At 37.0% G+C, this 14013-nt stretch overlaps 1 protein-coding gene across 4 annotated transcripts in view; it reads right to left on the bottom strand.

Moving 5' to 3' along the window:
* Positions 1 to 11304, bottom strand: part of STXBP5 (syntaxin binding protein 5) — a 163678-nt gene extending 152374 nt beyond the window's left edge. For 2 of the 4 annotated variants that reach the window (XM_033098951.1, XM_033098962.1), the window contains exons 1-2: positions 10802 to 11302; positions 9435 to 9532 (exon numbers count right to left, since the gene is read on the bottom strand). In XM_033098951.1, coding sequence (XP_032954842.1) covers positions 9435 to 9532; positions 10802 to 10954 — 251 coding nt within the window. In that variant the 5' untranslated portion in view covers positions 10955 to 11302. Of the gene's footprint in view, positions 1 to 9434; positions 9533 to 10801 lie in introns of all 4 variants that reach the window. The other 2 variants (XM_033098940.1, XM_033098931.1) reach the window with 2 other exon arrangements.
* Between the last annotated feature and the right edge of the window lie 2709 nt (positions 11305 to 14013).

Raw genomic sequence — 14013 nt, 5'->3', positions numbered from 1 at the left:
TTATTGGTAAATCAATGCTTATTTTTAAATCATAACAATAAACATAAAGAGATATGCTCAGCATGTCATCTTTCATTTATTTGTCTTATATAACAACTTCCAAAAGGATTAACACCAGTTGGAGAAATGGAATCAAGCAGAAATTAGCCTTATTTACTGAATAAAAGTATATCTATATTTACTGCTACTGGAAAATGATGCAATGAGCAACTATAAATTTTTTTCAAATAGTGGATGTAATTTCAGTTTGCAATTAAAGTACCATATACATTCTTTCCAAAAGGTGGCATGCAATATATCTGACCCTAAAGAAGGTAACCATGCACCCGAATTTGCTTGTAAGAGCTTTATGAGTGGATTATTATTATTATTATTATTATTATTATTATTATATTATTATTATTATTATTATTTTTATTTCAGGTTGTTTTATTCCACAAGTAAAAATGATTTTTATCAACATTTGCAGACATCTAAGAAACCATAATATTTTTAGTAAAATGCTTACTTTTAAAAAGGGAATGCTTCTAACTGTATCAACATATTTCTATGTAATAGTAATAAAATATTGGGGGAAGCTACAAATGTAAATATATTTTTAATTAAAATTAGGATGTAAAGGTCTCAAACAAGCTGAACATTACAATAGAATTGATAACTGAACTGTCCCCAAAGAATACTTAGTTAAGCAACTTTATTATCTTTACAATTTACCAGAAAAATCCCTGTTTCACAGGATCAAAAAATTCCTATGAAAATAACATAGTATACAGTGGTACTGTGTATCATTAAGAATTACTGATTCTTTCTTAAAATATTTATCACTAAATGTTAAATTTAAACTGTTTTTAATTGTTATATAAGTGTAATTTATGAAATAACTATAAAAATATCAGTAGCAATTACTTTCTGAGCATTCCTTCCCACACAGAATTGAAAAACTAGGCAGCCTGAGAAACTACAGCAGGGATTGGCAAACTTTTATTTGTGGGCCAAATCCATCCCACTGCCTGATTTTATAAAGTTTTGTTGAAACATCTACATGTCTTTCTTCACAAAAGCAGTCAATGGCTGCCTTTGTGGTACATTGGCATAGTTGTGTCAGAATATAAAGTCAAAATGCTTACTATCTGGCCCTTTACAAAAAAAGTTGCTGGCTACTAAAGATTTAGATCCTTACTTTAAATGTATGCTAACACCCACCCTTCTTCTATGTAATCTTTAGTAGAGAACATACTGAGTTGATCATTCAAGAATCTGTATGTTCCTTCTGTTTTTATTTTCTCATTGTATACTGACTATAGTCCAATTTATGGCTCTTGGTAAGGTAGAGGGTACTGGTTGATTCTGATTTGCATTGCCATGGACCCCTCTGCATCTTCTCATATGCTGTAATGTTTGTTGTATGCTGATAGTTTATCTTAAAATACCAATCAATATTATAGCTACAATTTCTAAAAGGTTTAATTTTCCACATTCAATGTCTACATGATATTACTTATAAAGAATGGTAATGTAGAAATGTAGATTTTTAAATGCTGAACTAGGAAAAGATGGCTACATGGGTAGAAGTGGGGATGGAATTAAAATAAAAATGCATCAAAGACAAAGGCACTGGGCTTTAAAGATAAGAATTATTTTAACAGGGAAAAAAGTATTCTAGACGTAAGGAATTACTAAACACATGGCCGGTTGTGGAACACCAAGTTGTGAGGAGTAAACTGTGTCCACAAGTCTTTGCCCTACCTCCTCCCTCTGTCTACCTCCCATCCACAGCCCCAAAACAAAAAGAAATTTAAAAAAAGTTACAAAGTGAAGAGCTAGTGTCCAAAATATCTTTAAAATGAAACACAAGAAAATGAGAGGTTAAAGCAATTGAGATTGCTAATCTGAAAATAGATGACTGCTAGGTATTAAAATTCTGCAAAAATGTTAAAATAATATTGATACATGGAAAGTCACTAACTTTCTTCTAGATTGCTGCAAATAAAAATTTAAAATGGGGTCAAATTAATATACAAGTAATTATATAGAGGCCTGAACATCTTTATAGAAAGAAGTCTGAGTAAATAAATTGGAAGGTACCATTTCTTCTCCTTAGAATGATTTACTTCATATGTGATTAAGGGAAGAGAGAGGTATCAAGTACCTTTTAATAAAGAGTCTTTATGATTATAGTTTTATAAACTCTTTATTTCATAAAAATACAGTTAACAATCACTTTGTTTTGTTTCCCAAGAAGTTTTGTAGTACTAGATTATGTTTAAAACCTATTTTAATAAAAGGTAGAACATAGAAAATGCTCTTTTCTATTTATCATTGTGCTATATTCTTAAACAGATGCACATCTGTTTAGGTCAAACCAAAAACATTTCATTAATCTCCAAGGTATACTCAGTATACTAAAAATACTGAGCATACCACCTTCTCATGATACGCCAAGTCAGGACAGGAAATTCTCATGTAAACATTACAAAACAAATCAATACTGACACTCTGATTACTAATTCTCTTCTTGTAAATAACGTGTCACTTCCAAATCTTGAAGTAAAGCTTTGGTTGCATTTATCTTTTATTTAGTGATTACTCTTATAGTCCAATTATTTACATGTACCTTGCCAGTTATTACTATTCCAAGTTACTATACAATTACCAAATGTAGCAATCAAATTACATACCAGCAATTCAAGGAAGACAGTCTCTATACTAAATCTCTTACATAAAAATTAGTAAAATCATGTGGTTAGGACCCCCATATTGTTTTTAAGTAATTTTATTTTAATTTGACATCCTGACCATTAATCCCCAAGAAAGGAAGGTAAACTTCATAGTATTTTAAAATGTCCCAAGTTTCCTGTCATAATGAGACCTCATCTAATAGATAGTAGTACCCCCTCATCCGTGGCTTCACTTTCCGCAGTTTCAATTACCCATGGTCAATTGTGGTCTGAAAATACTAAATGGAAAATTCTAGAAATAATTCATAAATTTTAAATAGTGCACCATTCTGAGGTGCATGATAAAATCTGGCACCTAATGCTAAGTCACAATGCCTACATCACTCACCTCACTTCATCCCACCATGTAGGCACTGTAGCATCACACATCATCACAAGAAGGGTGAATATGGTACAATCAGATATTTTGAGACAGACCACATTCACATATCTTACATTAAAGCATATTTTTATAATTATTCTATTTGATTATTAATTATTAGTGTTAATCTCTTACTGCACCTAATTTATAAATTAAACGTTATCAAAGGTATGTATGGATAGGAAAAAACATAGTATATACAGGGTCTGCAGTTTCAGGCATCCACTGGGAGTCTTGGAACGTATTTCCCATAGATAAGGGTGGACTACTGTACTAAGAAAATACAACAACCTACCACCTTAGTACTCAATGTGAGCTGTTTCAATAACAGAAAATGTATTTTTCACATGCTTTCTCCTGTTCCCTGTTGTAAACAAAGGTTTACATTTGTGCATCTACTGATTTGGATTATGAATGCGGTCAAGAAACACAAAGTAAAGGGACCCACAGTGGGAAGGAGACCAATACCTGTTTCACCGAAAATAAGACCTAGCCAGACCATCAGCTCTAATGAGTCTTTTGGAGCAAAAATTAATATAAGACCCAGCCTATATTATATTATATATTATATTATATTATATTATATTATATAAGACCCGGTCTTATTTTACTATATAGTAAAATAAGACCGGGTCTTATATTAATTTTTGCTCCAAAAGACGCATTAGAGCTGATTGGCCAGCTAGGTCTTATTTTTGGGGAAACACGGTACTTCATCCTCTTTAATAAGTACTCAGAACAACCAATCAGAAGACCACTGTAGACAGAGATGGTCCAAGTATTCCCAAGTCCTTCACAAAGAAAGAAATCCTAAGATCCTAGAGCTGGAAGAACTCTTGGAAATCACTCATCCCAATTTCCTTGTTTTACAACTAATGCCCAGAGATTTTAGTTGGCTTATCCAAAATTAGTCTAAATACTAATTATTTGCTGAAACAAATGAATGAAGGACCTAAAAATTAAAACCACAGAAAAAGTTCATATTAGTAATACTATATATTGAATATTCACCAAAACAGTCCCTACATGGTCTTAAAAGCTACACATACACATTATTGCATTTAATCCTGACGCTAACTTCATGAGCTAGGTAGGCTTATTATGCCTTCTTAAGGAATAGTGATGAAGAACTTGGCCTAAGTGCAGTGGTTGTCAACCAGGAGCTCCTGGAAGGGCATGGGGGAGTTGGGGTCACTACATTGACAGCAAAGGCAACCATGGCATTTAGTAGGTGGGAGCCAGCGACATTAAATAGCCTGCGATGTGCTGGACAAACCCACAGAATTATCCAGCCCAAAATGCTATCATTATTGAGAGATGCTGACTGAGGATAAACGGACACAGCCAAGCAGCTAACAGTGACTTTAAAGTAGTTCAATTCAGTAACAAAATCCTGGAAATAACCAACGACCACTCAAAAGGAAATCAAGTGTAAAAGCGGATCAAACTCTTATGCTAGTCTAAGTATTCTAGACTACCTACCTTCTCAAATGGCAATACGACAAAAGTAAAAGATGACATAATTCCAAACACAAAATTACCCTGCCACTTTTTCACCAAGTTTTCCATTCCTGTCTTGTAATTGCCTCCGTGCAATATTTGCAAAACTATCGTCTTTAGTTACTCCCTCTAAGATGTTATACAAGAGTCATCAAGTTCTTCTCCTATTCCCATTCTACTTCTATACCCCTCCATTCTTCTCCTATACCCGTTTTAGATACATTTTACTACCTACATGGATTAATACTTACATTTGAAGTTTTACTTGGTCTGTTCTTTTCATCCATGATACCAATGCCCCGTTAATCATCCTAAAATCATACTCTCTTCCTATCAGCATCTCCTTATATAACTATAATGATTCCTCACTGAACAATACCCAAATAATGCAAACTAACATTCATGGTTCTCTACCAACTGGGTCCTTGTCCTTATTTCTCCACCCAACTCTATTAGAATCACTATTGCTAGGAGTCTCTTTAGTATTACTCTGAATTACCATGATGATTCCCTTTTCTCTACTTTTGCCCACATTGTTGGCCTAGAATAATTTTCCCACCTCTTCTCTGCCGTTCAGAATCCTTATCTACTAATGTGTAGAAATGTCATCAAATGCAATGAATTTACCTGTAATCTGACATTGTGCAATGTCAGTACACCCCTAAATACTTCTTTAATTTCAATTATGTTTATCTAGTTCTAGTTCTTTAGGTAGGAATGGAAATTTTTTGAAGGTAAAAATCATATTTTCATTGCTTTTGAATACTCACATAGAACAATATAGTATAGCTACTCGGAATCACAGAATTGTTTCTTGAGAGAAATCATCTAATACAGCACTTTCATTTTAAAAGTAAGAAAAAAACTAACTCGAGGACACATAATTCTTTAGTGGCAAGAAAAGAACCAGAATTCAGGCCACAATTTATAATCTAATATTAACACTTACTAAATGCTTGTTAAATGAACTCCAAGGTACAAAATTGCTTTGTAAACCTGCATTCAGCAACATTACACCACACTTTAAAAGACAGTCTGTGCCTTATCAAAATAGAGATTGACTATTACAATGTATTTTCTACAGGTCAAGACAATAAATCAGGTTCTTTGATAATAATTTTGATAATTATAATAAAAATTAATAATTTTTTACAGAAATTCAGTAAATTTGAAATTCTATTTTTTTGCTTAGTCCTTGAAATATTCACACATAAAATGACCTCAGTGTGTTTAGACATAAATACCTTAAAAAGATGATCAAGGTAAGCCCCTGGTTACAAGAGTATGAAGCAATTCGAATTGTACTAGTGAACCAGGAATCTAGATAAGGACAACAGCAGCATTACTAGAAATGCCTTCATTCTTCAGTTAAAACTCTCCCCCCCTTACTTATCTATATGGGAATAACTAGAATATTTATCCCAATAGTTTTCTTTAAATTAAAAACAAAAGATTTAAATTATAGTTGACATACACTATTATATTAGTTTGAGGTGTACAGCATAGTGATTAGACATTTATATTACTTACAAAGTGATCTCCCGATAAATCTAGTACCCACCTGACCCCACACATAGTTATTAGAATATTATTGACAATATTACCTATTACCCCAATAGTTTTGATCCCTAGATTAGTCATGAGAATCAAACTGAACCTACTTCTACATGGCAAAAAGAGAATAATTAAATCACATCACTACTATACGACTGTTATATAAAATATACTTTCCTACTTATCAATAAGTAAATTCAAACCTCATATTCTCTCCAGAAGCCAAGAAGGTTGAACATAAAACATGTTTATAATGATATCATCAGTCATATGCTATATCTAATATTAATGCAGCAAATGCATTAAATTTATCTTGTCTTATTATTAGATATTACTTAAGGATTCAGATTTTCACCAATCCGTATCTACAAATAAGAGCTATAAGATGTAACTCTTCATCTAGTTTTCTTTTTTTTTAACCTCAGAGTAGATTAATATAATTTAGTCTTCCAACATTTAGAATATTTGGAATAATAGAAGGAAGACCTTCTATTATTCAAGTCAGATATGCATTTCAAATTTCAATAGCCCAATTCTACTTCTGAATACATCTCCTACTTTCTGCTCCACAATTAAAGGAAAGAAAAGACTTTATCTAGAAGTACATTTCTGCTTTAAAGGCACCTTTTAAGACAAATGTATTATAGGCTACCAGAGTCTAACATGAGAAGAAAATTTTAAAAATGTACTAAAACAAAACGATTGCAATAATGAAACATCTAAAACAGCAAGGGCAACAGAACTGACTTAGAATACAGTCTGCATGTTATATCAATATGGAACTGTAAAATTAGAAACTGTAATTTTAGTTGTCTAGCTTTGAAAATAAAGAACAGAAGAACATTCATCTTACATCACATATGTGGAAATTAGATAAAAATAAAAAGGTCTTAGGCACTTTCTATAAATCAAATACATAATAATGAAAGCTCATAAACTGATCTGCTCCTTAAACCTAACAGTAGGAATGACTAAGTGGTATTACTGGTAGGTAAACCAATTCATCACTCTGGAATGTTCATATAAATCTCAAAAAAAGGAATAGTAGAAATATTTTTGGTAAATAGTTTTCCTGATTTCATTCTAAACATAGTAAGACAGGTCCTAAAAAATAAAACAAAAATTACAGTATAATTGTAAACTCTAGTTACAGATTTACTTACATTCATATAGTATTTAACTATTAAATATGTATAAGCAAAAATCATATACATGTGATAATTTTGGACACTTGATCCTTGCTTTTATTTGGCAAGTAGCATCAGGCTTAACATTTTTACTTCTCCCTTTATGTCAACTTGCTAATTGCTCAAATACATTAAGGGCAAAAGTCTTGTCTAAGAAAAATTTTGGTTTTTTTATAAAGTCAGGCTTGCTAGTGGTACTTACTTATAATTACATTAAATTATAAAAGAGGCAGATTGACTGTTAAAATAAAAATAAAAGTTACTTATCATAAGAAAATTGAGACTACGTTGGGAAAATAGTAAAAATTCAACCTATTTTTAAAAAAATCAAAATAATCTAAAAATAACTGATTGATTAAATTCTTTTTTTCTTTTAGTCTAGTGATGAATTCTTTTGTTGGGAACAACAACAAATCTGCTTTCAGTTCCAAACAGTCCATCTAGACCTAATAATACATACCACTCGTCAGTCACTACAGAGTTTTACTGAACACTTCAGTACCCACACTGACAGAAATTAACTTTATTCCTATCTTCACAAGACTAAAATAGGAACCCTAAACTAGAAGGTATTGATCATTAGGTTTAGGAATAAAAATATCTAAACAATTGCAGCCAAAAATATTCTATTCTCAACTATCCAGATATTTGGGCAATAGCCGTTTAGACAAACAAGTTAGCAATTCACAGACTCAGATCTAGGCTGGTCAGTTTCTACCACTTTAACAGGTATGAGTGCACTACTGTTATTTACTATTGAATGATAGACTTCACATAGTAACACAGTTCAATGGCCCATCTGAAAAAACTTTTATGATCATTTTGAAGCTTGCATACTAATATCAACTGAAATGAGGCATATCTTGATACTATATATATAGTCCTTCTTTGAATGAAGAATTTTTAAAATATAAGGAAAAATTTTGGAAGGCACATGTTTAACTCAAATGCAGGCTCCCCTCGCCCTTATCAGAAGCCAGATAAATATAAAATGTGAGGGTTAAAATTCCCACCTTCTCCGTTTTTCATTTATTTATTTTTTACAATAGTTATGTCTATTGTGATCATCTAGTCATTTTTTTTCTATTTATTATGAACACATTACTTCAATAATACAGGAAGCAGATATCCTACAGATAACTGAACAAAGCATTTTCTTTTAAAAACCTTACGTTTAAGTTTAAAATTAAGGGTTTAGGTTAAGATGATTAAATATCATAGTAAAAGCAAACACAATTTTAAGTTAAATAGTTTAAAAGAGTAAATGAGAAGTATTCTGCATTGTTCGCACTAAAAAAAATTATCTTGAAGACTGAGTAGGTATCTGAAAAATATGCTATGACAAAACTTCTATAGTTCATGCATAACCAGGAATAATTCTCTACTAATATTTCGGAGTACAGCTAACCTAACCGTTTTTAAATGTACATAACAAACGCAGACTACAAAAGGGAAAACATCAAGAAGAGTACACTTATCCATTTACATTATGCTAAGAGAATGCTCTAAAACTTCTACAAAGAGCAACCTTTCATAACTACTTATATAAAATTAAGACACTTGTCTTCCAATGATTTTTCTAGCTGGACAAGTCATAGACAGCCAAATTCAAATTCAACCTCTAATTCATTAGAATAATAAACTTAGTAATAATAAATAATAAATAACTTAGTAATAAGTTCAACATTAATCATGCACAATATTTTTAAAAAGCAATTAAAATGTGCCCTGTGCAACTTTCTTTAAACCTCATCCTTGACTTATTCCACGCAATAAACTACTAGTATAAGCAGATATATTTCCCTTAGAAACTTCTAGCTCCTTGCAAACGTTAGTTATTACATACAGCAAAACTTTAGAACTCTATGTGGATACATGTTTAGCTACTATAAACTGAGATCTGAGAAACATCACAGCCATATATAACATGAACATATGTATAATCAAGACAAAAGCCAACACCACATGATTTCACATATCTATCTGATCATACATTTTTTTGGAATTAAACAAGAAGAGCAACTAATCAGCAACACAGAACTAAGGAAATACAGTCAAAGGTTAAAAAAATTAATTAATTAAATGAAAGGATACAGCCTTAAAGCACCAGTCTGAGTTCCCACTGCCAGGATCTTCTGCACAGGATCAAAGGCCAGGGCTGAGGGTTGGTAAGGAAATCCATGGCGAACAGTCTAGGGATGGGCAAGTGACATCACACCAACCAAGGCAGCAAGCGAAATTTAAAAACAGAAAAGTCAATAAAGGCATTAGAATCTGGAACCAATTATAACCGATGCAAAACACATATATATGTACTTACTGCTTAAAAACAAACAAACAAACAAACAACACAACTATGAAATCTACATTAACAGAACTTAGTCACATAGAACCTAAAACAAAACGAAACAAAATCTATCCCAGTGTTACACTTTAATTTCAGCTTTTCCATAGTACTGGTATTCTATAAAACAAAATTTCTTATCAATATTCTAGCTAGACCATCATGTCTAAGAATAAATTACTATGTTCACAGTGGTCAAAAATTCTGTAAATTCACTTAAAAACGCAATTCATGCTTTATTTCAAGTGTGATAACTTCCATTTATTTGGATGTTAATGCAAGTACTTCTAAGGAAATGCTGTCATATAAACTAGTCAAGGATTCGGTAAAGCAATTCTCAAACATCTATCGCAACATTTTTCATTTGTAACAGAATGAGTACAGTATATATGTTTGCATTTTGCTTTTAAATCCTTAATGATCTTAGGGCATTAGCACAGTAAAGTGTACGTACACACTTTTAAGTAACTCTAACATGTGAACGCACGGTATTTATGAGGCAGGTAGTTTTTAATACCAAGACAAGTTTGTATTTCTCATTGAGCAGCTGGTGAATTAATTCGCTGCATCATTCTTTCTGAATTACAGACCGCTATGGCAATTGTCACGCCATTAATAGGCAAAAATCACAGGACTAACTTTTTAACCAAACATAATAAGAGGACCCTGTGATTTCATATTTCAAGCCTCCTACCACATCCTAAGGAAAAGGTGATGAGCCAAGATCTAGTTGAACAGGTTTGGCTTTTTTGATAAACAATATTCATTAGACACTTTCCAAGGGAAACTTCGAAGTTGGCGAATTACATTAAAACGCTTTAATATAAAAGTGTAAGATTATTAAGAATACGAATTAAGGAGCAGTATAATACGTTGGCAGCAACCCTGAAGGATAGCTGCATGTGAAGGGGAGGGAAAATAAAAATCAACAAAAAGGAGTAAGATGCTGCTGTCAATCTCCAAAATAACCCACCAAGCAAATGTTTGCTAGAGGAGGAGCGAGCCCTTTATTCACGGGATGCTTATTATTGGCGCTCTCTTCCCTCGTACTCCCCCGTAAAGCCCGAGCTACCCCCTGAAATGACCCCCGTTTTCGCGGGCTGCGCGCTCCGCTCACCTTGCAGAGCTGAAAGTGCTCGGACTGGAGCGTTTCCTGGATCTCCGGCTCCCGGTTCCCAGACGGGTGCTGCTGCGGCTGCTGCTGCTGCGAGGCCGAGGACGAGCCCGCGGTCAGGCCATCCAGCACCTTCCTGATGTTGAATTTCCTCATGGTCTCGGCGGGGCTCCCCCGCAGCCCGGGAGGGGCGGCAAGCGGCGTCCCCGGGCGGGGGCAACGAGCCCGGGCCGAGGGCAGCTTCCACCGAGGAGTGGGAGAGAGTGGGAGTATGAGGGGAAGGAGGCAGCCGGGGAGAAGCAAAAGATAATCCAAACAGGAAATACTGCGACGACTAGAGAGCAGCGGCCACCAGCACCTCGGGCGGGGACCCCTCTTCCTCCGAGGCCGCCGCTGCTCGTCGCGGCTGCTGTGGCGCCGCTTCAGCCGCCGCCGCCGCCGCCTCGCTCCGCGGCCCGGCGGCACAGCAGTGGCGGCGGCGCTCTGAGCCCGCTCTGCCCAGCCTCACCTGGCCGCGGGCTGACTCTGCGCCGCGCCGCCGCCCCGGCTCGCCCCCGCCGCCGCCGCCGCCGCGTACATGGCCCGCGGCCCCGCCGCTCCTCGCCCGCCCCGGCCCCGCAGTCCCTCGGCGCTTCCTCCGCTCCTGCTCCTGCTTCTCTTCTCCTCTCGGGGGTCGCGGGCTCTCCGTCCGCGGCCGCCGTTCGGCTTCTCCGCCGCTCAGCGCCGCTGCCCGGCCGGCATCGCACGCAGGGTGCCCGGGGTGGGTCCCGGCGCTCTCCGCCTCGCTCGTCAGCCGGTGGATCGGCCCGCCCTCGCTTCTTCAGAGGCCCCGCTGCCTTCCTTAGGCGCCGGCGCCGCCCGCGGTCCCGCCCGGCCGCTCCCTCTCTCCTGACAGGGCGCCTCGGCACACGGCACCAACGCCCGCCCGGAGCACCAGCGGCAGCCGCGGTTACAGCGCCGGCCGCGGCGGTGGCGGCATCTGGGCCTCCGCGGAGCGGGGCTGCTGGGCATGCGCACGCGCACCGCAACCCCCTCCTTCGCCGAAGTGGAGCTGGGTTTTAAATTATCTCCTGCGAAAATCCCAGACCATGGCTAAATCTCTCCCACCCCAATCACCCTACTAGAGCGTGCAGCTGCTTCTCTTGCAGCTGGGATAGTAAAAAATGTTGACGACTGACAAGCAGCAGGAAACCTTTCAAATTCGGTCTTTATAGCGGGGGGTTATTTCCTACCCTTTAATGAGGAACACATTCCCGCCTGCTGGCTGCGATATTATTGTTGTTGCTTTATTGATGTGCTTTGTTTTTGATAGATTTGGATTTGGATTTTTGAAAACAGCGTCTAGACAACGAGTATGCCTGTGGCAAGAGGATAGCAGACCTAGAAAGGTACTGGGTAAGGAGATGAACTTAGAGGGGGAAAAATGAATTCATTCCTTAAACTGTTGGTACGTAGGACTAAAGCGTGGCCATGGCAGTTCGGTGCTAGAATTGAATAGGCAGCCAAAGGGGAACCGCTTCAGGGCTGGGTGTCTGCCCCAACTACTGACACGCCACTCCTGGATTCAGTCTGCACGCTAGGGTAGGTGGGGACGAGGCCGGGAGCGCGAGTGGAAGTAAACACATCGGTTGTCACTCATTTCAGAACCTTCAATCTGCTTTTAATGCTGATTATCCATTAAGTAATCCCCCAGTAGCTTCTCCACTCTTGCAAGGGGAAAGGAGGGAAGGATGAAGATTTTACTCAGACATTTCCGCTACTTCCTTGACACAACCTTGTTTGGATGCTTAGAGATACAAACGTCTGGTTCAAGTTTGAAAAGGCGGAGATTCACGCTGTAGGTACCTGCCTGAGAGTGCGTTCTACAAGGAAAGGTGGGTTAGAAACAGAGAGGTATTAGATTTGGAAGAATGTGGGAAAATGTGGAAACTAGAAAAACGAAAGGGAGGATGGAAGCGCACAAAGACTAATTCGAATTGGTAGGGTGGGGTCCGGTGCGGTGGAGAGGAAAGACACTCTCCCAGGTTAACGACTTCCCGCCCCTGATGGTCGGGCGAGGAGCCACTGAAGAGAGCTGTAAAGCGTTTTCAGAACCGAAATCAGAAGTGCCCGCCCTCTTCTTTGTGATTGGTCGCTTTCTGCCCATTCAAGGAAATTCTCGTCACATTATTGGTTGATGAGAAAGGCCTTCAAGAACAGTCAGCAAACCAACTACGATTGGGGTTCAGGGATTTCGGGAAATGTAGTTTTCTGTGGAGCTTCCGCATCGAAGGACGATGTATCACATTTTGAACCTATAAAACTGTGTTGTGGTTTAGTATTTATTGAATTACTCAGTTAATTCAGTAGGTGCAAGAAGTAAAACAAATTTGAAGATTTTCTTAAGCTATTTCCAAGTGCTTCTGAATTTTTTGTTTACTAATTTAGTTCTCTGAAACATTTTATTGAGTATAAGATATTGTGCTAGTACTGAAGATGCAAAAAATGAAATGCTTGCTTTCAAGAAGCTCACCACAGGGGGGGAACCTCACATAAATAAGTAATTATAAAACAATGTAATGAGTTCATTGATGGAATCATGCACAAGTTGGATAAGAGAGAGAAATTTAACCAGCCAGAGAAGGCCTGGAAATGGTGATATTCACCATAGTTGAGTCCAGATGAGTAGAAGTTGACCAGGTGAAGAGGAGGGAGATAGAGCATTGGAAGGCAGGCGGGACGTAATCAGAAGTACCTGAGAGGTCTTTGTTTGTTTGTTTGTTTGTTTGTTTTTTAATATTAATGCCCTCCTATGGGGGGATTGCAAAACAGATCATTTCCTCAAGGAATTTTATGATCCACTTTTTCATCTAGGTTGAAAATAAATTTGTTGGATAATTTGTCGTCATTGGATTATAAAACTCTTTGGAGATGGGACAACATCTTGCTGAGAGGCCTTGTGGTGTAGTGGAAAAATCCTGGACTCTGTTGTCTGCCAGACATGAATTTCAATCCAGGCTTTGGTTATATGTACAACCTTGGGCAAATTCTTTATTTTTCCTAAGGGCCAGGTTCCTCATGTGTAAAATGAGATTAATACTACCTTCTTCCTAGAATTTTGTGAGGATAAACTGGAAAAAACAATGTAAAATTGGTTGGCACTGGTTACTACATTGGTTAGCATGCAGTAGATACTCAAAAATGTCAATTTTTCCATTCTATCAGTATCTTTTTGT

Source organism: Rhinolophus ferrumequinum, chromosome 3 (genome assembly GCF_004115265.2).
Source record: "Rhinolophus ferrumequinum isolate MPI-CBG mRhiFer1 chromosome 3, mRhiFer1_v1.p, whole genome shotgun sequence".
In the NCBI taxonomy this organism is placed as follows: domain Eukaryota; kingdom Metazoa; phylum Chordata; class Mammalia; order Chiroptera; family Rhinolophidae; genus Rhinolophus; species Rhinolophus ferrumequinum.
The sequence above is the reverse complement of the archived record's forward strand: the minus strand, read 5'-3'. Positions and strand labels throughout refer to the sequence as shown.